We start from the raw sequence: 24,239 nt of genomic DNA on the forward strand, positions 1-24,239 counted from the left end.
TGGAATCTAATCTGATGAACCCACCAATTGGGGCCAGTGCAGAGATTGACAATATTACGGTATTTTGATGTTTATTTAAACCCCATAATTTTGGTGGATTCGTAGATTTCTGTTAATAATGTGATGTATTGGGGAAGAGATTGAGCAGGAAGAGGAGGCGGGGTACCTAGGTTCAAGTATATCCCGTGTTGCTTTTGTGAGGATGTGTTTCTCCAGCCTTTCTCTAGTGTTTAGTTTTATTACTCTAAATTCTTACATTTTCTGCTCATTCCTCTTTACTTGGTCCACCCTCTCTCCTCACCTGGTCCACGCTCTCTCCTCACCTGGTCCACCCTCTCTCCTCACCTGGTCCACGCTCTCTCCTCACCTGGTCCACCCTCTCTCCTCACCTGGTCCACGCTCTCTCCTCACTTGGTCCCCCCCCCCTCTCTCACCACCTGGTCCACGCTCTCACCACCTGCTTCCCTCCCTCGTGTGATCCTGGTGCTCATGGGTGTGGTTGTGTGGCCTCCACAGGGGGGACAACGACCGAGAGACCCTGACGAAGGTACAGAAGGGAGAGTTGAACTTCGACATGGAAGCCTTCACCCACATCTCTGACGAAGCCAAGGACTTCATCGCCAAGCTCCTCGTCTTCAAGGTTAGTCACCTGTGTGTGTGGGGGTGGGTGTGTGTGTGTGGGGGTGGTGGGTGGGTGTGTGGGGGTGGTGGGTGGGTGTGTGTGTGTGGGGGGGGGGTGTGTGTGTGTGTGTGTGTGTGTGTGTGTGTGTGTGTGTGTGTGTGTGTGTGTGTGTGTGTGTGTGTGTGTGTGTGTGTGTGTGTGTGTCGGTGTATAGCTCGCTCTCACCCACAGAGGGCACAACCCGTCCTCAGACCAAGTCCATTCCGTCCAGTGGTCGACCCCAAAGACGCATTCATCAGTGTTAACATGCTGTTCATTCTAAACAGGATTTTTCTCAAATATAAATTGCTATTGTTATATATTAACATATTGTCCAAATTTAGGCATAGATTAAGTTAGGTGTTTAGGTTCTGTTGACGATTATTTGTATTTGTAGTACGTGGGTGAAGCATTTACAGCGTTGTGGTTCGAAGAAAATTCGTCAGTGAAGCACTTGTTCCGGAAGTGTTCGGACGAGATCAGTTGTGAGTCGTGTGTAAACCGTTTTTCATTCATAAACAGCGGGGGTTTGGCGGGTGCATGGAATAGACTTTAGCCCTGGCTGACACCCGACTTCAACCCGTTCTCGCATACAAAGATCCAAGCTCGTTAATCCAGCCACCAAACCCCCCGATGACCTCTGTTCGAACCACAACGCTATAAAAGCTTCATCCTCCAAATACAAATAATTGCCAACAGAACCTAAACACCTCACCTAACCTAAGCCTAAATATACCCCAATATCCTAATATACAACAATATTAATTAACATTTGAAAACAAAATCCTATTTTGATTGAACAGTGCTGTATGTTAATTTAAAATAGATGAAAGCGTCATTAGGGGGAGTCGCTGGACGAACATCCCCTTTGGGGCGGGGGGGCGTCGACCAGTGTGGGGGTGAGGGCGCTGTGTAAGTGTATGTTGGGGGGGGGGTCAGTGTGAGTGTATCCGCAAGTATGTCTCGAGTGCCTGAGAGCTGTGTGGTTCTCATGGCACTCTGGCACTCGTGTTAGTGGGGCTCCTCGCCTCACATAACCTTGTGGTGGCACCTGAGGGAGTGGGGGGGGGGGAGTGTCCACGTAGCCTAGTTTGGGTGATCAGGCAGACTGTTGGTGCATGCTGCCCGCGTAGGCACCAGCTTCACCAGGTTTCCGCTCCTGAAGACAAATGTGTGTGCTGGTAATTCCCATTAATATATATAACGAAACTGTTGCAATTACACTATTAATATACACATTACCTGTCATAGGCAGTATACCAAGGCTGAACAAAACACCTGTGTAGAGCTGTGAACAACACCTGAGTCGAAGACTTTCATGTATTAATTATATTACCTTCTCAATCTCGTCTCTCATCCACGCTTCGCTGCCTTCATAAAAAACTGTCTTATCACATAATCTTTTATCCCCCCCCCCCCCCCCGTGGGGAGTTGTTTTATTTACATAACGCCGGGAGGGGTGTCGGTGAGGTGTTGTGTTATGTACAACCCTCACGACAGAGGCTTTTTGCAGGTGACAAGTGAGTGATTAGAAAAAGAGAGAGAGAGAGACAGACAGACAGAGAGAAAGAGGGTGGGGAGAGAGAGAGAGAGAGAGAGAGAGAGAGAGAGAGAGAGAGAGAGAGAGAGAGAGAGAGAGAGAGAGAGAGAGAGAGAGAGAGAGAGAGAGAGAGACAGACAGACAGACATAAGACAGACAGACATACAGACAGACAGACAGACAGACAGACAGACAGACAGACAGACAGACAGACAGACAGACAGACAGACAGACAGACAGACAGACAGACAGAGAGTGGGGAGAGAGAGAGAGAGAGAGAGAGAGAGAGAGAGAGAGAGAGAGAGAGAGAGAGAGAGAGAGAGAGAGAGAGAGAGAGAGAGAGAGAGAGAGAGAGAGAGAGAGGGGGGGGAAGAGAGAGAGAGAGAGAGAGAGAGAGAGAGAGAGAGAGAGAGAGAGAGAGAGAGAGAGAGAGAGAGAGAGAGAGAGAGAGAGAGAGAGAGACGGGGGGGGGAGGGTGGAGTGTGAATGGATACAAAGTGACAACAGAACCACAAGGTTGTAGCACAGTTGTATATATATAACACAACTCTGATCCCCAAAATGTCACAACCAGGAATATTTACCTTTTGACGTGTGGACACGCACACATTCACCATTACTCAGCTTTAAGTTGACTGGGAGACCTCAGTCACTAGAGCCGACGTGTCCGCATACAATAATACGACCTTACGCCGCCTTAGAATATAATTTTTGTGTTATTTACTGTCACAAGTTACAAAAAAATGCAATTTATATTCCACCTGCCACAGGCCGACATGAGGATGGATGTGAAGACAGCCTTGAAGCACCCGTGGATGGACCTGGCACTCAACATGCCTCGGGATCCCTACAAGATCAACACAGACAGACTACGATCCTACTATTCCAAGTTCAGGTCAGTGAGTGGAGTGTTGGGCTGCCTGTGTGGCCTGAGGGCCAGGAGGTCCACTCAGTTGTACAGGCCAAGTTGAGGTCAGTAGTTGTCTGAGGCTGTAATCCGAAGTGGAGTCTAAGGGTCCGATTTCGACTCGGATACGAAATGTGTAGTTTCTGGGCGAGATTAGGCTAGTGGTTGAAATTATATAACCCGCAATATAATGTCTTCTCGAAACCAGGGTTCGATCCCAGGTTAAAAAAATGATTTCCTGTGTAAGATTGGACTTTCTGCCTCACGTTCAGCTCACCTGCCGTGCAGCCAAGGCCACCAGCTAGACTTAAACACTAAAAAATTTTGCTCTAACAAACATAATATTTATTAATGAGGATTGAGACGATCTCCTTCAACTCAGGGATTGGTACGGCAACGCCTCCTGCAAGCGCTGGTACCGCCGCAGGACCCTGGCCTCCTGCTTCACTCACCCCAGCAAGATGGTCTACCCGCCAGGAGAGGTCTACACGCCCCCGGAGTCCCCAGAGAGAGAGATCCTCCCCGCCAAGACCGAAGACTACGTCATCCCACACAGAGACTACTCCTATGAGCTTGATGTTATCAAGAACGAGAGCAAGTGAGTATTTCTCTCGAGGGAGAGGGAGAGTATTGCTTTGAGAAGGGCAGGTTATCTTGAGGCTATCTTGAGATGATTTCGGGGCTTTTTAGTGTCCCCGCGGCCCGGTCTTCGACCAGGCCTCCACCCCCAGGAAGCAGCCCGTGACAGCTGACTAACACCCAGGTACCTATTTTACTGCTAGGTATCAGGGGCATAGGGTGAAAGAAACTCTGCCCATTGTTTCTCGCCGGCGCCTGGGATCGAACCCAGGACCACAGGATCACAAGTCCAGCGTGCTGTCCGCTAGGCCGACCGGCTCCCTTCAGGGGGAGGCAGGGGAGAATTACTTTCAGGGGGAGTGTTAGAGTAGAGTGGTCAGCCCAGACCTGAGTTTCAGGGGTGAGGTGCAGTATATCGTTGTAGTAGACATTGTACAACAGGGAAGCCCGCCACACAGCCCTGTGGTACGCAGGCATTAATTGACTGATTTTCTTATTCTACTTCATTGAGAACTACACTTTTGAGTTCGTCCCTGAAGGAAGTATCATATTAGCCATGAAATGGATCTTGAGATACCTATAGTACTGTAATTATTGTTGGTAGTCAATGGCCACTATACCCGGTTAAAAGTAACCGCAATATGGAGTGCAATAATACAGATATTCTTTGAGCAATATAGGAAATGATAGCCTTTCCCCCCCTAACCTAAGATCACGGCTCGATATCTCCTATACCATTTGCAATACTCCACCACCACCACAACCCCTACCACCATCTCCACCACCACCTCTATCATCTCCACCACAACCCCTACCACCATCTCCACCACCACCTCTATCATCTCCACCACCACCTCTGTCATCTCCACCACAACCAGCCCTACCTCCACGACCACCACTACCATCATTACCAGTGTCTCCCCGCCAACAGCTACCAGCAGGGGCCTGACACTTACCTCCTGCAGCTCCGAGACACAGAGTTCCCGTGTCGTCTTCGCTCCTACATGAAGGTGGCCACAGTCAGGTCCCCGTCCTTCGCTATGAGTCTTCGTGAGAACGACTACGACTACACCGTAAGACCAGACTCCTCCTCGACCAGTGTCGTGCTGGTTGGCGAGAATTGATTCTTTTGTTTTGTCTTAATATTTTTTATCCCATTAGTTTAGTTTTTAGTATTGCAATTTCTTCAGATACACTACCCCTCCTGGAGAGAATTTTTGTGGATTTTTTTTTTTATATATATATAATAGTGGGATTTTTTAATTGGGAATATGTGAAAGTCCCATTTGGGATTTTAAGATATTTTTAGAATTATTTTTTACATAGATTGATTCTAATTGGTAATATGCAAGTAATTTTTTTTTAATATAATTTTTTGTGTATTTATTAATTCGGTGAAAGTTTCTAATAATTGTTCTCAACACCCACAACATCAAGTAGTTTATTTACGCTTTTAATTGCATTTGAAATGAATTTGTGGTTTTGTTCCCAGAAATCCCGCAGCATTTATGGAAGATGCAGCATCATATTACATTAATATTTTATGGATTTATGGATTTTTTACATGAACGTAAAAGGATTTTTCTCACACATTCTCTTGAGGATTTACAACTTTGTATACATTTTCCTCGGATTAGTTAACACTGACTTTTTTTTTTTTTACTATTTCACATCAAAACAATTCCTAAGTACTTATTTTAAATGTTTTTTATAAAATTATCAAATTTTAATATCCAACGGCAAGTTTGGGAATTTAATTTAATTAATATTTTTAAAACAAACTAAATTTTGGAAAGAAACTTTTTTGTTTGTCAGTTATTTAATTAATATTTTTTTAGGGGAAAGGGGGGGTGGGGATTTTTTTTTTGTCATACCAGTGAATTGTTTGTATTTGTGCACACAGAGAGAAATCGAGAGAGGATGATTTGAACAAACATAATTTAGAGGATAACTTATGTATTATAAACTAGAAAAAACGGTATGTTTATGTATTGCAATGGATGTGTATGTATGTAAATGTGTATATGTGTGTGTGTGTGTGTATGTATGCCTGTATGTGTAATTATGTATTGCTGACGAAAAACCTTTGAAAACTAAGCTATCATAGTAATATACTTTTGAACATTCTGGTATGTGTGGGTTAAAAGGAATTTTCTCTCAATAATAAATAAAGTAGTTTCAAGAACAAACATTTACGGAAATATTGTGTTTCAGAGAAATTTGCACCTAAAAATAATTCTGGCATTAATTCATGAACATTTCGACGTTCTCGCGTTCAAAGCTGCAACTGGCGGTTCATATCGACATGTTTTGTGTGAAAAGAGGAAAATAAAAACACATATCAGGAAGTGACTGTATCAGACAGTTGCTTGAAACAACAAGTCCGGAGATTGTCCCTGAAAAGTAATATACACCAAGATCATTGCATGAAGCAGAGAGAGGTGGGGGGGTGAGGGATGGGCCACATCTCCGGGGGCAGGGCCACATCTCAGGGGGCAGGGCCACACCTCGGCCAACATCTGCAGGCAGTACATCCTTTCTTCTTGCGCAACACCCTGAGATATTCGTTCATTCAATCTGGTTCTTCACCACAACCCTCTGTGTGCTGTTCCTTGGTCCTCCTCTTCCACCTCTCTCCGCCCCCACCCCCCCATCAACTCCCCCCTCTCTCTCGCCCACCCCCTTCCCTTGCCACCCCCTTCCCTTGCCCCCCTCCCTTCTTCCGTGAGCTCTTCTGACAGCCTTCTTGAATTGGTTGCCTTTAGTCACTGAAGACAGTGGTAAGTCTTCACAAAAAAAATTCTACCACAGACGTGGCCAGACATTTACAATGCTAACCAGCATATATACATTTTCTTCTATCCTCTATGAGACAGGGTTAGAGATCTGTTAAACATATAGTTCAAGGATTTGTTGAACAATCAACCACAGAAGGTGACTGTAGTTCAGTGTTTGAATGTAAAATTGGTCGTGGAAGTCAACATTGTTTCCCTCATTGAGGGTAGTTTACTGGGCAATTGCTGCCCCCCCCCCCCACATCCCTTGGCAGAGATGATTTTGACACTACAGTGGACTACTTTATCTAATCCCATCCTTTGGTAGAATTCACAAAGGCAGGTGTCGCCTGCTGTACACACTACATGACATAAGGTTTTGTAGATTCGTCTGTGGACACTTGTACCCGCCTCTGTAACCTTTAGCCACGACACCTGTTGAGTCTCTTCAAGCAAACTTAGAGCAGATCATCAACAAAGTTTGAGTTTGGTCAACAAACTTAGAGCAGTGACCTTGGTGTCCGCGAGCTGGCGACCTGTGCTGCTGAGGAATTAATCTTTGGGATCATCTTGAGGTCAGCACGGGGGAGTCCGGGTTCCTCCTAGATCCTGAGACCATGGGATAGCCCAGGAACATGGGAGATTGCAGGCGATGAGTCACAATAACGAGGCTAAAGTATGTTGACCAGACCACTCACTAGAAGGTGATGGGACGACGACGTTTCGGTCCGTCCTGGACCATTCTCAAGTCGATTGTGAATGATCCAAGACGGACCGAAACGTCGTCGTCCCTTCACCTTCTAGTGTGTGGTCTGGTCAACATGGGAGATTGGTTCGAAAATGTACTAAACTAGGATAAGATCCAGTCGAGGACGATTCCCTATACGGCTTTAGAAGTACACATGATAAAGAGCTGCTCCGTCTGTTGACCGAAGGTTCAACATGAAAGACGGGGCCCAGGAGCCGAGGATTAACCCTCTCGCAGGCTGTTAGATGAATACACGCACACATGTACCATCTTTGATGCCTTAGGGGGGGGCGGCTTTGGCTGCTACTGTTGCTTCAGCTTCGTAATTGGTTCTTTTATCCCTTGTTATCTCGTCTCCTCCTCCTTCCTTCCTCTTTTTTCTCCCCCCCCCCCCGTCTTCTTTTCTTTCATCTTCCTCCTCCCCACTCTACCCCACCTCACCATCTTCCTTCTCCTTCTACCCCTCTTCACCTACCTCCTCCACCCCCCCCCTCTACCTCTCCTCACTCCTCAACTTCCCCATCTATTTCTCCTCTCTCTCTCTCAACTTTCCTCATGTGAATACCCTCCCAGTGTTGAGACACACGGTAGACACACGATACATAATGTAGCACTGACTGCACCCTTGTACAGCATTTCTGTGCATTGTACACTTGTAAGCTCCATTTAGTGTTTTTCATAATGAATAAGCTAAACAACTTCTGTGGTTGCAAGTCTGTGGCTCTTGTATGGCCCGACACAGTAATGATCTGCCACAGCAATGAGCTGACACAGTAATGATCTGACACTGTCTATTCATAGTATAACAACTTCACCAGAGTAATATGTATTAATTGATCTAATGATTATATTGTTAACTTTGTATATTCTCCCCCTGTTAATTCTGCCAGAAATGTTATTATTAACCGCTGTTACTGTTAATATGTAGCTTAAGTACACTATGTGGGTTCCAGCACTGTTCCACTGGCTTGCTGATGCTTTGGTAGTTGGGCCTCTTGTAAGTGAACGCGCCCGGAAAGTGAATTCTGATTGGGTGGCAAAGTCTCTGAAAATCAGCAACCCTCGCTGATAGGCTGATGACGAACCAATCACTGGCAAGAATTCACTCTTCGCGCGCTGTCTCCTCTTCAGAGTCTGAGATTAAGCGCGATTTTTAGTCCATCTTACGAAGTACCTTTTTAATTAGTAAATTTAATTATAAATATGTTGTAAAATTTAATTTAATTTGTTGTATTTGAGAAAAAAATCTTAATATCAGACTCTAATCCTATCCTTCCTCCAAGAATGATGATGAACTATCAATCCAACTTAAAATCCGTAAACAATTGTCTTATAAAATATAAACAAAGTATTAACATATCGTTAGTAATAGCAATACTAATAAAAATATGAATTAATAATTAAAATTAATAATAATTTAATTAATAATCTAATAATTTAATTAATAATCTAATAATTAATAATCATTAATAATAAGAATGCGATTAAGAACGATAATGTAAAGTCATTACCGTTCCTTCACAGACAAGGTCGGCCATAGATAATGTTGACCTCGCTGGGTTGTGAAGACACGACCAAACACGCCTTAAGATAGGACAGTCTCCCCTGTATAGCTTGGAGATCCCAATTGAGTTCATGACAAGCTGAAAGCGCCTTAAATCACAATGTTTTTTGTGTTTTAACAACTCGTCCTCAATTACATAATGCAAATATTGTAAAGTATTATCTCAGATGATGTTAGATATAACCCGTTGTCAATCTTCTGAGAATTGGTTACATAAACTTTTTGGGTTGAATTTTCATCGTGGATTCTATTGGTTATTATATCTCGAGCCCAAACCCTTTCTATTCATCCTATCTAAATACCTTTAAGTGTGTAGTTATATCTTGTGTTGGTATTCTGTACTTTCCTGTCACCTCTCCTGAAATATGACGTCTTACAAGACTGTTGTTTTCCGGTAAGATATTTTATTTTTGTCCTGAGTGTTCTATATATAAAATATGTATATTTTATATATTACAAAATCTGTTCCTTTCTACTTGGTTATAATTATTTAATAATAAGCCTTCTATTTTTTCATTCCCTATATGGCTTGGCAGCCTTGTTAAACTGTTGTATAACTAGTCCAGTGTACTGTACCTTTGCCACCTTTGCCCTTGTGTTCGTTTTGCCCTTCCTTATGAGTCCGTTTAGTAATCCCTAACGTCACCTGATTACCTCGTCCGTGCCTGCTTGTTATGCTCATTGACCTGCTCTAGTACCAATTCATGTGCTTGTTGAACTAGCCTTTTCGCACGACCACTTGTCATCTCGCCCGCCCCACCTACCCAGGCTTGGTGTACCCAGCTGTGTGACCCTGGCGCATGGTGTGAGGGCCAGCCGCACCATGTGTCAATCACCTCCATTCCTCAGGTCAAAGGGCAGTCATTTGAGTCGTCTCGACCCGGCCGTTACCAGCCCAAACGCCGAGGACCCTTCAAGCCGACGCAGTTTGTGGTGTGGAGTGAGAGTGAGAGCCGCCAGAGGTTGAAGAGCTTGGAGCACACCGAGAGCTACAGTAGCTCACAGCAGCAGCAGTCCGCTGCCTCTCTTGCCCTTCAGGAGAGGCAGCGGCGGGCACTGAGTCTGGACGCTAGGGACAGAGTACTAGCAGAGGCTCGGTCTGCCCGTGCCCTCTCAACTGAAGCTCATGCCCAGGAATACAGCCGGCAACAGCTTCACCACCACCATCATCACTATCAACAACATGGACTGACTGCTGCAGCCTCCTCCTACGACGCCCACCGAATTAGACCCCAAACTAAAGCATTATCAGAGCTTCCTTGTCCAACCTGCGGAAACCCTGATTACCAGCCAGAGTAGCGTGCACATGGGACGCTTCACTCCATCACCTTCACTCCACTACTCCTCTCCACAACCCCCCTGCTCTCTAACCCTCTGAAAGCCACGCAATACTTTTATATATATATAAATAACGCTGTGTAGTTGGCAATGGTTTTTATGTAGCGCGCCGTAGAGATCCCATGGCTTATAATAATGATTTTTTCAGCATTTTCTTCCCTCCGCTGGATATCGGTGAACAGATATCCCTCCGACTATAATTTTAAATCTTGCTCAGTAGTCAGATGCATTCTGTCCTAATAGCTTTCTTTTTTTTTCTAAATTTCTCTAACAAAATTTATTGTTTTCTTCGTCATAGAAAATGTCCCGGCGCAGAAAACCGGAGAGTGAGATGCTTGATTAGTTATCGTAGTTCCTGTTAGTTTAGTCACCGCTAATTCTTTCCCGACCTCTTCCTCTCATTCAACGAACGAACGAAATCGTTATCTCACTGGAGTGTTTGTTCTCAGGCGTTGTCTCAGTGACTTGTCCGAGGTAACGAACCCTAAGCGAACGAAACGGTCGCTGATATTGTCTTGGTCTGTACAATCTCCCCAGTTGTCTGGATATATCACCTCCCTTTCCCCCCAAAATACTCGTATCCTTTTCTATCTACTTTTTTATGTACCCTATTATTTACCTAAGTTACCCCAAAATATGGAACCATAGGGAGCCCAAGAATCCCCCCCAAAAAAATGGCTCCTTTCTCATTGAAATGCAAAGAAACAAAACGTATAATTTGATAAACATTTTTCCACGTTCGTTCATATTTGAGAATTTTCCCCTCGGTTCACAACCCTCAGACTCCTGTATTACTCCTATTAATAATTTTTTATATTTTACATAGACGAGCAGATGTATATAATTCCACTTCTACCGCGCTCTTCAGCAGGGAGCCAGGTTAATTAAGATCTTCCTTATATTAGAACTGGCGTCGCCCGTCACGCTACATACAAAACCATTCTCATGTCTGAAGGGAAAAAACGAATGTGAAGAACATAGTTATTGTTCATCTTCAATCCCTCTCTCTTCATTACCTTTCTTGAATATCTAACAGAACACTTTGTGTTAAATCATTGACCCTGTAAAAGAAGTGAGTTAAATGTGACTCCTGTTTACCTATGTTGAACGGCTGTAAACTAATGTATAAGCTACGTTCCTAACAAAGAGAATAAGTGCTACTTTCCATAATATAATAATCTCTTCATGGAAATGTCAATTGGCCAATCAGATCCTAAGACTTAATATTTGCACATTCTGTCTACCAATCATCATTTAGGACTGATGTCAATAGACCCTTTCTGTCTAGGGACCCAACCAATGAGGCGTCTTGTTAATTGTTTAGCTCCTTGTTCTGATTCGCTGCTCGCTACTCTCTTGCCTTTTGAGACTGCGGACCCGCCAGGAGGTGGGCGCCAAGACTTGACTTACAGACTAAGACAATGACAGCGTCAACGACTCCGACCAGCCATTTTACTTCGTTAAAAACAAGACTTGCTGTTCAACGACACGAAATGGAGAAGGAAGAAGACAGTGACCTCAGGAGGAGGAGAAGAAGGATGTTCTTTAAGACACATAGTAGGTGGTGCTCGGTTCTGTAGCCTCGCCAGCCTTCACTAGTTATCCCTTAAAGTACGATAAAGAGAAAACTTGGAAGAATGCGACTTCTTTATTTTGATACAGTTCAGATCCGGATTCTTACGGAGAGTGTTCGGATAATTCTCCTTTATCTATATTGTAAATGAGGTGTTTTCGTAATCCTATTTTACGGATTTACTAATAGTTTCCAGCGCATTTTTCTGCAGTATAAGAAGTTCGAAAACAAACTTTGATTTGTTTTCATTAGTTAGTATCAGACGTTATTATTTTTGCAATATCGTAGATTAAGCTTTGAGGATAATTATTCTTTCTCGCTATTGTTAAATGACTAATTCATTTACCTAATCTATTTATATACTTGTCCCGTTCACCTTTTGTTTGAGGATATTAATAGTGGAGACTATGATAGCATTTATTTTTATTAATCAGTCCTAAAAACCTCATATTCATGGTGCCAGGGATATTTTAATCGGTAAATCTTTTTACTTTAAGGGGTAATAACGAGGCTGTTTCCCCTCTGCACGACAGTTTGGCTTGTTAAGATGTCTCCGAGAGGGTCTTACACCCCCCCCCACCCCCCACCCCCACCATCTTGTCTTGGCGCTAGGATTGTATTTGAGTTTTGGAGTTTTACCCTAAAAGGCCTTAAACTTGGAGTTAAATTATTTTTAAGTGTTCATAATTTTGTGAGTTTTTCCATTTAAACCCTTTTTTTGAAATGCTTCATTCGAGTTTTTCCCTTTAAACTCCATCCCTAATTAAAATAAACCCAAAGTATATCCCAATTAATTTTTTTTTTAATTCTGCCACGAGGGGCGAGTTTATTGGGCAGCGCCACTCATCCTGTGAGTGGACACACCGCCATAGCAGCATGTACAACACTCCCCAATAGGAAGAAAACCCGCTGGGTTGTTCATCCTGTCAGTATATCCCAAATGTTTCAAGTTTATCCTTTAACATTAGCCTAAAGGTATACCCCCTCCCCCCCCCAAAAAAAAAAAATAATCTTTGAACTTTTTCAGAATGCAACCCCCACAACAGTTGACTAACTCCCGGGTACCTGCTGGGTGAACAGAGACATTAGGTGATAGGAAACGTGCCCAACCATTTTTTTTATCCCTCCTGGAATTCGAACACTTGATTCGTGATGGTGTGACGACAACGAAGCCGACTGTGATACCGAGACCCTTTTGCTTATTGTTGTATCTTCGTTGTACAGTTAGACTATCCTCAAGTTAGTTATTATAACCTGTTTCTCCTCGGTGAAGAGTATTTAAATTGCTGAAGAACTGTTGTGATTTAGTGATTTTTCGACGTGTCTACCGTTTTTTAAGTTATTATTTAATATCTTTAATATGAATTTTTTGGGGTTGCATTCTTCTAGCGGAGAAAAATTGTTTTATTAAAAGTTGGTATTTTTATTGATCTCTTCCTCCTTTGTTATATTTAATTCAGATAAATTTTGCTTGTTAATTAACCGCGATGTTTGTACCTCCGTCGGAGTGTATATATATATATATATATATATATATATATATATATATATATATATATATATATATATATATATATATACCACAACAATGTAATAGGGAGTCAATTACTCAACCAACCTGGTGTGTTAAATGGTCATTTGCTTCAGGAAAATTTCGATTGAAAATCCTGTATTTTATTCATAAGTGCTACAGTTTCCGGTTTCAAGTTTAACACTGTTTTGTCTAATTAACGTTGTTTATTGTTTGCTTGTTTACTGATTTATTGCATTTTCTTAGTTGGTTTATTTAATCTCATTAATCCGTAATATTTTCTGTTATTCTATTTTGCCCAATTTGCGCTTCTTGTCAAGTGACAATTATTGTCATCCCTCAAAACTAATCTGGAAGACAATTTCTTAACACAAAAATTCATGCCCAACTGGCTTTTTGACTTTTTATAGTCTTTTTTTCGAAATACAATAAATTCTAATAAATAAGATAAAAGGAACACACTAAATGACAGTTTGTGTTGCGGAGTACATGTGTATACAACATTGATAATTTTGTAACTAGCGTCAAACATTTTTATTTGCTTAGCTAAACGAACTAGAGGGTTCAGTTCCTGAACCGATTATGTTCCTCTGTAACCCTTTACACCACCGCCCACGGGATGGGTATGGGGTTATCTTGAGGTTATCTTGAGATGATTTCGGGGCTTTAGTGTCCCCGCGGCCCGGTCCTCGACCAGGCCTCCACCCCCAGGAAGCAGCCCGTGACAGCTGACTAACTCCCAGGTACCTATTTACTGCTAGGTAACAGGGGCATTCAGGATGAAAGAAACTTTGCCCATTTGTTTCTGCCTCGTGCGGGAATCGAACCCGCGCCACAGAATTACGAGTCCTGTGCGCTATCCACCAGGCTACGAGGCCCCCATAATAAGGTGCATAATAAAGAAATTGAATTGGAATTGGTGGTGTGGTTGTGTTGCCTGTGACGTGGTGACAGCCACTGTCTCTATCTTTACCCTGTGACGTGGTGACAGCCACTGTCTCTATCTTTACCCTGTGACGTGGTGACAGCCACTGTCTCTATCTTTAGCTTCTCTGTCCTCCTCCTGTCTGTATTCACCCGTGCAGGCGAGGAGTCACAATAACGTGGCTAAAGTAAGTTGACCAGACCACACACTAGAAGGTGAAGGGACGACGACGACGTTTCGGTCCGTCCTGGACCATTCTCAAGTCGATTGAGTCGACCATCGACTTGAGAATGGTCCAGGACGGACCGAAACGTCGTCGTCGTCCCTTCACCTTCTAGTGTGTGGTCTGGTCCACTATATTTACCCGTCCCACAATCTTCGTCGCTACATCCGACCGTATCCGTCTGACCGTCCTTCTGACAGCCCATTTGTCTGTCTACAACCCTTGTTTGAAACAACTTATAACCAAAACACGGAACATTTACTGGATATTTCCTTATTCTGGATATTATGATATCTCTTCAGACACCAGATTCACGAAGCCGTTACGCAAGTACTTACGGACGTGTACATCTTTCCTCAATCGTTAACGGCTTTGGTTACATTTATTAAACAGTTTACACGCAAGAAAACTTGCCAATCAACTGTTGTTATTGTTTTAAACAGCCTCCTGGTGCTTCCGAGCGCATTAACTGTTTAATAATTGTAAACAAAGCCGCCAAAGATTGAGAAAACAATGTCCGGGTTCGTAAGTGCTTGCATAACTGCTTCGTGAATCTGGCCCCCAGGATTTACGTGGCCCCCTTACAAAACCCGTATATCTTTCCTCGATCATAGCGTCTTAGGGTATATTTACGATCTTGGAAACACTGCGAGATCAACTCAAGGTTGTTAGTTTTACACACACAAGTTCGCTGGACTTCCGAGATCGTAAACTGTTTGAATATATTAAGGTCGCCATGACGGAGAAAAGATATACAGGTTTCGTATGTGAACATGCAAAGGCTTGATAAATCCTCGTCCAGATACTGGTTCCTCTGGCCCTTATTCCCAATAACTTTTACAGCATCTTTTTGTATCTTTTTCTTACACATGTGGAAATATATGATGTCGAGAGAAGCTTTTTGATATATAACCACAAGATACAGCAAGATACAGCGGTAAATACATGGACATGTTGTAAATGTTCACGGTTGACATGGTAACCGGATTTGGTGTTTTAATCGTATAAACGAGCTGTAGTTTAAATGGGTATTTATTTGAAGTACCATGAACCGTAAATAATGTTAATTGGTTTAATATAGACATAAGCTCTTGTGATTGTGATCAGTGTAAATAATATGAATATTATATCCCTCTCCCTCACTACCTCCGCCGCATCTGCTCCCATCTCTCACGAACGTCACTTCGCGTCATGGCTTCGACTGTTTACATCATCTCCTGGTCGACATGTTGGCTTCGACGACTGTTTACAACATCCCTCACGGCCACCTCCAATGTGATGGCGTGACCGAATCCTGCCGACGTCACGAACTCGCTCTCTCCTCTGGGCCGACATGACGAACTCGCTCTCTCCTCTGGGCCGACATGACGAACTCGCTCTCTCCTCTGGGCCGACATGACGAACTCGCTCTCTCCTCTGGGCCGACATGACGAACTCGCTCTCTCCTCTGGGCCGACATGACGAACTCGCTCTCTCCTCTGGGCCGACATGACGAACTCGCTCTCTCCTCTGGGCCGACATGACGAACTCGCTCTCTCCTCTGGGCCGACATGACGAACTCGCTCTCTCCTCTGGGCCGACGTCACCCCCCACAGAGGGTGCCCATGGTTCACGAACGTCGACGGTTCACGGACGTGATGGACGAGGAAATCGACGAGGAGCGGAAGCGAACCGTCCTTGACAAGCACACGGCCAAGTTCATCAGAGGCCGCATGGAGACGTGCGCCCTCGACGTGCCTCGGAGGCTCAAGTATGAGGTGAGTGATCCTCGAACACCCGGGCGGGGTCAAAGGTTAGACCAGGAGTCAGTGGGGTATTGGGTTTCAAGATTAATCTAGGGTTAGGGGGTATAACTAGGGATCAAAGATCAACTTCGGGTCATGAATGATGCTTGATACTAGAGCTAAGCTTGGGTTCAAGAGTCAGACTAAGGTCAAATATCATGATGGACACAAAGGTCATGCTGGAGTTGTATGTCGGGGCAAAGGTGGGGGGGTGGGGTACGCATGTGTTACCCTGGAGTTTTGGGCTTTGAGGAAAAAATGAGGCTGAAGAAAGGTTGATATTAGGTCAAAGGTCAGACTGGGATCAGGGGTGAGGGTAGTGATAGGTCATCCTAGGGTCTGGAGTGTAAGTACGATCAAAGATCAATTAGGGTCATTGTGAAAATGATAATTGATTAACATTTCCCCTTCATCACTCGTAAACGCAACACCATCACTTATCATACTCCCACTCACCCCTACTCATCACCACCGCTCACCACCACCTCTCCACCACAGATCCCGGCGCGGCTATCAATCAAGGACGACCCCACGGGCCTGCAGCAGGAGGTCTGCTTCGGCACGGCGCCCTTCCTGAGGGAGAAGCCCGAGACGCTGGCCATCACAGAGGGCTGCCCTCTCTCTCTCACAGTCGTGGTCACCGGTGACCCGGAACCCGTCGTCCAGTGGTTCAAGTGAGTGCTCCCACCACCCGGGTTGTTCCCGTGACTGCTTACTACGGGTTCACCATAGCCCGTGCTGTTTGGAACTTTTTCTTCCAAGTAGCGAATCTTAAACAACAACAACAACAACAACCGTGACTACAGATTTGGGTTGGGTCTGCAGGTTTGGGAAGCCACTTGGGTTGGACGGTAGAGCGACGGTCTCGCTTACTGCAGGTCGGCGTTCAATCCCCGACCATCCAAGAGGTTGGGCACCATTCCTTTTTCCCCTGTCCCATCCCAACTCCTTTATCTGTTCCCTTCCCAGTGCTATATAGTCGAAATGGCTTGGCGCTTTCCCTGGATAATTGCCTTCCCTCCCGTGACTGCAAACTCACTCAATATTTCAACTGCAGGTCGAAGTAATTTGCTTGAGCAACTGGCAAGAAGGCTCGCACCTCTTTATGCGCGACTCAACCCTGAGGAAATCTTCCGCTCGACACAAAGATCACTATCACAAAGGAGATTGTGGGCGTGTTTGGGCCTGTGGGAACCGGTGACTTGTTCGGCATTAAATTTATTAATTAGTGTAGTTATGACTTAACAGTAAGGGACCATTTATGTATGCAAAGAGAAAGGGTATTACATAGGTATATATACACAGTATAACCCGCCTCTCGGTGTGCGTGTGTATACTTTCAGTAAACTACAGTATACTGAAAGTTTACTGTAGTTTAATTGAAAGTATACTTTACTTCTAGTCAATAAGCTATTGTGGTGGCCGTAATATCACTCAAGAAGTTGATTAAGCCCAACACCAAACCAAAATTATTTCATGAAGTCTTGACGTTGCATTAAACATTACACAAATTTATTAATACACTACAATTACAAATAATGGGAATTTGCAATGCTTAACTATCCACAACAATATTTTTAACATTAAATCCAGAGAAACGTCAGTCTAAAAAAAAATCATAAGCCAAATGAAACCCAATTTTGTTTTGTTATCTCGCCCGCAGGAACGACATCATTCTTGGCGACTCCGAGAGAGTGACCATAGAAAACGTGGTGGGACGGTCAACTCTCTCATACTCGGAGTGCCACGAGTTCGACGTCGGCCTGTACAAAGTGGTGGCCCGCAACCAGTTCGGACAGGTCACCCACAAGTTCCGCCTGCTCCAGGGCCACATTCCGGGGCCCTGCGATTGTCCGGAGGTGACGGAGGTGTCGGACACGGAGGCACTCGTCCGCTGGAGACCTCCTATAGACGATGGAGGTTCGCAGATCCTCTGTTACACCCTGCAGAAGAAGCATGCGGGTGAGTTGGCAGCAGTTTCTAGCCAAGATGTCTGCCCAAGGCTAGAGGTCAGACGTTTGTGGTTAGTCTCATTAAATATTGCATGTTTGTACACTGATGCCTTGAGAGATATGCCGTCTTGCCTATATATTGAGATCATTGTGGCTAACAGTCCCCAAGAGGGAGGAAGACACTGGCAATATCTGTATCTTTCAAGACGTTTAGTGTAACGTCCAGAGAGTTCTTCGACCAAACTAGCACGCTTCTTGCTCTTGCAGTATATGCTGAGCTGTAGCATTATAGTGTTGGTCACCCGCCTTACGCTGGGTCACCCGCCTTACGCTGAGTCACCCGCCTTACGCTGGGTCACCCGCCTTGCGCTGGGTCACCCACCTTGCGCTGGGTCACCCGCCTTACGCTGGGTCACCCGCCTTACGCTGGGTCACCCACCTTGCGCTGGGTCACCCGCCTTACGCTGGGTCACCCGCCTTGCGCTGGGTCACCCGCCTTACGCTGGGTCACCCGCCTTGCGCTGGGTCACCCGCCTTGCGCTGGGTCACCCGCCTTACGCTGGGTCACCCGCCTTGCGCTGGGTCACCCGCCTTGCGCTGGGTCACCCGCCTTACGCTGGGTCACCCGCCTTGCGCTGGGTCACCCGCCTTGCGCTGGGTCACCCGCCTTGCGCTGGGTCACCCGCCTTACGCTGGGTCACCCGCCTTGTACCTTACGTTTCGTTATTTGGGTTGTCAAGCAAACGCGAAGTCGTCCTCTTAACCACTCACTGAGGTCTTTCCCCCTCCCCCCCATTATTTTGATAATTATTTACTGGAGCCTCTTTATAGGATAATTTTCTGGAGTCACTTTCTGGAATCTCTATGGTCTGTAATTGTGTTTTTTCCACTCACAGGCGAGACCGAATGGGAGACGATCGCGGAGAACATTGACCACGAGTTCTACCTGGCTCGGGGTCTGGCGCCCGAGACATTCTACCAGTACCGCGTCGCAGCTAAGAACTTCATGGGTTGGGCTGAGCTCTCAGCGGCCTCAGCGCCCAGTAGAACCACTCCTACAGGTGAGTGGCTAGGTGGGTGATGGACAGGTGGGTTGTGGTTGCTAGGCAGCTGGGTTGAGGGCATGTAGCTGGGTAGGTGTTTGAGCGGAAAGAATACGCTTTAGGGCACTAGATTCAGTAGAGTTCTAAGCTGGACAGACCGTACTTGATGCCTTTTATATTTCGTCTCACAAACTATCGAAAGAAAAGCAGGAAACTGCATGTGGCACTGAGGTATTACAAGTATAGGTGTTAGTACAGGTATTAGAACAGATGTAGATATAATTACAGGTTCAGGTGTTAAAACAGATGTAGACGCAGATATAATAAGTGAAGAATGAGAGATCGTAACCTGTAGATGAGAATGAGAAGCAGAGTGAGACAAGTGTGTTAACATATGAGATACATAGCTCGCATGGCATCCCCAAAGAGCCACTTACAGCACCTACTACATTGCCTCCCACAGGAACACCAAAGCTGCAGATTAGCAGAGGGATGCAGTTCCTGCAACAGCTGACGGAAAAGGGCAAGATCGTGCCGCCGTGGCCGGAGAAGAGAGACTTGGACTACTCCAAGGAACAGGAGCCGGTCAAACTTAAGACCGGAGAGAATGCTCAGCTCCAGGTATGGCCATCCTTGAAGTAATGGGTGTAGTGATGTCCCAACCCGTCCTCTTAAAAATAAAGTCGCTTTTGGCTCGTATGCGCACTATGGCCAAAAGTGGACGTAATTTGAAATGAAATCGACTCGCAAAAGTGACGTACTGTCCCGTTTTCTGTTTGAGTCGTCCAGCCTACTCGGAAAGGTTAGGAGAGAAAACTTTCAATTAACATTTTTTATAAAAATTTTAAACTTTAGGAGAATTTCCTGCCCACCTAACCAACCAGTGGACCCATAACTTACTGTTGTTGAAAAAATAATCCTAAATTTATTTTCATTTTTGTTATTTTCAAGTTACGTCCACTTTCGGCCATACGAGCAAACGGCCAAAAGCGACGTTATTTTTAAGAAGACAGGTTGATTCCTGTTTGCATACGTTATATGATTATATCGCCCAACTCACCTGCGTGTGTTACCGCCGCAGGTGCGCAAATACAACATGATGGCTGAGATCTCCCGCGGGAGGTTCTCTGTGGTGGTGAGGTGCGTCCGTACCGACGACCATCGGCAGTTCGTGGCCAAGCTGCTGGAGAGTAGAGAGAGAGACTACGCTGTCAAGGAGGAGTTCGAGGTGGCCAAGTTCCTCAGACACGAGAGGATTGTCCAGCTCTACGAGGCGTATTAGTAAGTGTATTGGAGAAGGGCAAGTGTCTGGGCCAAGTGTCTGAGGGCATGTGGAGTGCAAGCGGTGTATTGTATTAATATGGCGGGTGTATAGGGCCTGCATCTCATTGTTTAGTGTATATCAACAGTGTAAATTTGCCGAGTAAAAGTAGTTATTTTTTAACTTGTTGGACACTAAAAAGAGATTCATTAAAGTTAGGTGTTTCTTATTAAGCTTTGTTGTACTTTTCACATCAAGTACATGTGTAATTTTTCCCTCGTTTTATTTCCAGTGTAAACAACGTGACTGTGTTCATTATGGAGCCTCTGGCCGGGGTGGACATCTTGACCTACCTGGCCATGCAGTACGAGTACTCTGAGCAACACGTCTTCCTCGTTGTAACTCAGGTGGGGGCACACAACCTCAGACGTCCTTCACAAGAACTTTTGTCAGTATGAAAGTCTTTTGAGGTGGATCTCGGGTGTGACAAGGCGCTCTTAACAGTCGCTTCAAGAGTCGTTGACTCTTAATTGCTCAGGAAAAAGTATTTAATTTTGCCACACTGGGCGAATTTCTTGATGTACAAATCCACAAGGGCCGTTCATTTGATCCGTCACGCTATTGTGATTTCTATGTGTTCTTGATTTAACTACAGTGATCGACCATGGCATAAAGTAGCATAAAGTGTAATTGAATAGATTATCAAGCCAAGACTCGCCATTCACACTGGCGAGTCCAGGTTGAATGCTTGCCCTAAGGTTGGGTGCCGCCGCCGCTGCTGCTGTACTAACACTTCCCTTAACCTCTCCACCAGATGCTGGATGCTCTCTCGTACCTCCACTGGCGCGGGTTCTGTCACCTGGACCTGCAACCTGACAACATCGTTCTCACCTCCACGCGGCGCTGCGACGTCAAGTTGGTCGACATGGGCAGTGTGCAGAAGGTCTCCAAACTGGGCTCCACCGTCCCTGTTAGTGGCCTTCTCGACTACATAGGTAAAGTTTCTATGGCTATTATTTTAATATAATCTTGTTTAGATCGTTGGGAACAAGTAGTTTTTATTCTTTATTTTACTTAGTCTGCAATAGCTGTAGCGTCTGAATGACAAAGGTAATTTAAGATCCAAATAAACTGATACATTATATTAACACGTTGCATTTTTGTGGAGTCTGCCAGAAAGGAAAGGATGTTTACCAAATGGCATATTTAATCTTTTTATTGAGTCATTGAAAATTACACAAATTTCTTACATTATTATACTCGGTCATCTGTCTAAGTTAGCTGCAGACCAAGACTATTCAGAGAACACATTGTATAGCGAGGTTAAAATATGTCCACTCAAACGGCTGCTTCTTTGAGCTAACTATACGCTAATTTGGAGGTCGCTGAGCCCCGAAATCACCTCAAGGTACAGGTAATTATAATACAGTTTCAGGCTTTAAGACACTCATCCAAGACACTCATCCAAGACACTCTTACTCCCTCAGCTCCCGAGGTGGTGACGGAGCAGCAAGCCTTCCCCAACAGCGACGTCTGGTCCCTGGGAGCTGTGGCCTACATGCTGCTCTCAGGCACCAGCCCCTTCAAGGGCGAGGACGACCAGCAGACCAAGGACAACATCAATTACGTACGTTACAGGTTCGAGAACCTGGCTAGCAGCACCTCGCAGGAGGCCATCCGCTTCTTCATGCTCATCTTCAAGAGGGATCCCAGGTATGTGCTTAGCTACGGCTGGCCACGGCCTCGGCCACGGTCAGGCCAGACCAGGCCAGGCCAGGCCAGACCACGCCACGGCCTAGCCCCATTCTTACCCAGGTGTTGGTGGTGTGGACCCCGGTCTTCCCCTGGTTCAAGTATGTTTATTGAGACAAGAAAGAAATACATCTCAAAGGGATAGAGTAGCTTAGGCTATTTCTACCCCCCCCCCTATTGTCCTGGTGGTGTGGTCCTCAGTCTTGCTCTGCCAGTAGTCAGTGATAAGTTATTAGTAATTGTCCAGATTAACTCTACTGAGAGATTAAACCCTAATGAAACATCTAATGATCTCCGGTTTAACCAAAAAGTTTCAACGTGCAGAGACACTACTTCATTATAACATTCTGTAAGCTCAAGTTTAAATAACAGAATAAACTTAAAGATCAAATGTATCACGACTATCTTTGTCCAAATAGTTTCATGAAATAAAGAGCACATATTACTAATTTAAATTACAATGTTAAATATATTGATCGTTTCTAACACTCGGCAGCACTTTAGTGATGCTAAGCTTCGACACAATTCTAATTTGTTATTAAAATATTATTATTTGGAATGAATGCCTTTGGCTTTCCCATTAGCATGCAATGTGTCTCTTCCCCCCAACAGCAAGCGACCGACAGTGGAGGAGTGCAGAGAACACAGGTGGCTGACGGAAAGTGACTTCATGGCCAAGAAGAGAGAGAGGGCGACGTTCTTCGGCAACCGACTCAGGGTAAGAGGAACGACTGATGACAGGGGTCAAAATTCTAAAGTGATGATCACGTTAATAAAGTCTATTCCGGAGCACGAGAGCTGTTGTGGGGGGTGCAAATTGGTTCCGACTCAACTGTAGCCTTTTGAGTATTAAGTCAGGAGAGCACACGTCCACCAATGAGTTACAGAGGAGCGAACTCCTCTTTCTGGTTTGCGCTTCCAGCCTAGACCAATTACAGAAAGTGACGCGTTTTGCCTACCGCTAATTGGCTGTCACAAGACATGTGATGGACAGATGGTAGACAATGTGTGAGGCTCTTATCTTTTTGAGACGCTAAATAATGCCTTTTCATGCTATTATAACACTACGCATTAAATCTTATTCTATCCCAAGAACATCATGCTTGATTACACTTAACGTCTCTTAGACATTAAACTTGAGTGGTAGGGAGCGACGCACGACTCTCAGAAGTGCATATGAACAAGTACACCTGTTTGATTCACTCACATGGATTGCAATTCCATCTTACAGTATTTGGTGTCATTCTACCAATAATGAAATTGTTTAATTTTATATATATTTACCTGAATTTACCCGAGGGTCACCATCTCTAGTGGCTTCGGTGATACCAGGAAGCAAGCGGCTTGTCAACGGTCCCACCCTCTTCCTATATCTCCTAATGGATTTTAACGAGCTAGCTCTTAATTAAACATTTAAATTATACTCGACTCAGTTTTCATTACAAGACTAATATTTCTTCCATTAATTAATTTACATACGATAATTTGTTTAATGTAATAAGTTAAATTGGTTTAAATCTTTTAATATAAAAATGCAATATATTTGAATCTTGACCTATCCTTGTACTATATAATACTATATATATATTGCCTAGCTACATCACGTATTGTTCTTGTACAATATGGGGTATAGATATAAACGTGTGGATATATATATATATATACATATATATATATATATATATATATATGTCGTACCTAGTAGCCAGAACGCACTTCTCAGCCTACTATGCAAGGCCCGATTTGCCTAATAAGCCAAGTTTTCATGAATTAATTGTTTTTCGACGACCTAACCTACCTAACCTAACCTAACCTAACTTTTTTGGCTACCTAACCTAACCTAACCTATAAAGATAGGTTAGGTTAGGTTAGGTAGGGTTGGTTAGGTTCGGTCATATATCTACGTTAATTTTAACTACAATAAAAAAAATTGACCTCATACATAATGAAATGGGTAGCTTTATCTTTTCATAAGAAAAAAAATTGAGAAAATATATTAATTCAGGAAAACTTGGCTTATTAGGCAAATTTGGCCTTGCATAGTAGGCTGACAAGTGCGTTCTGGCTACTAGGTACGACATATA

General features: G+C 44.4%; 1 protein-coding gene across 1 annotated transcript in view; it reads left to right on the forward strand.

Moving 5' to 3' along the window:
- Positions 1-24,239, forward strand: part of Obsc (Obscurin) — a 68,734-nt gene that overhangs the window by 42,108 nt on the left and 2,387 nt on the right. The window contains exons 36-49 of the mRNA XM_069322530.1: positions 517-640; positions 2,972-3,096; positions 3,491-3,706; positions 4,619-4,760; positions 15,959-16,120; positions 16,646-16,821; positions 17,811-18,109; positions 18,996-19,160; positions 19,606-19,763; positions 20,224-20,423; positions 20,696-20,810; positions 21,218-21,398; positions 21,891-22,116; positions 22,768-22,873. Of these exons, the coding sequence (XP_069178631.1) occupies positions 517-640; positions 2,972-3,096; positions 3,491-3,706; positions 4,619-4,760; positions 15,959-16,120; positions 16,646-16,821; positions 17,811-18,109; positions 18,996-19,160; positions 19,606-19,763; positions 20,224-20,423; positions 20,696-20,810; positions 21,218-21,398; positions 21,891-22,116; positions 22,768-22,873 (2,395 nt within the window). The remainder of the gene's footprint in view (positions 1-516; positions 641-2,971; positions 3,097-3,490; positions 3,707-4,618; positions 4,761-15,958; positions 16,121-16,645; positions 16,822-17,810; positions 18,110-18,995; positions 19,161-19,605; positions 19,764-20,223; positions 20,424-20,695; positions 20,811-21,217; positions 21,399-21,890; positions 22,117-22,767; positions 22,874-24,239) is intronic.

Source organism: Procambarus clarkii, chromosome 11, assembly GCF_040958095.1.
Source record: "Procambarus clarkii isolate CNS0578487 chromosome 11, FALCON_Pclarkii_2.0, whole genome shotgun sequence".
Lineage (NCBI taxonomy): Eukaryota > Metazoa > Arthropoda > Malacostraca > Decapoda > Cambaridae > Procambarus > Procambarus clarkii.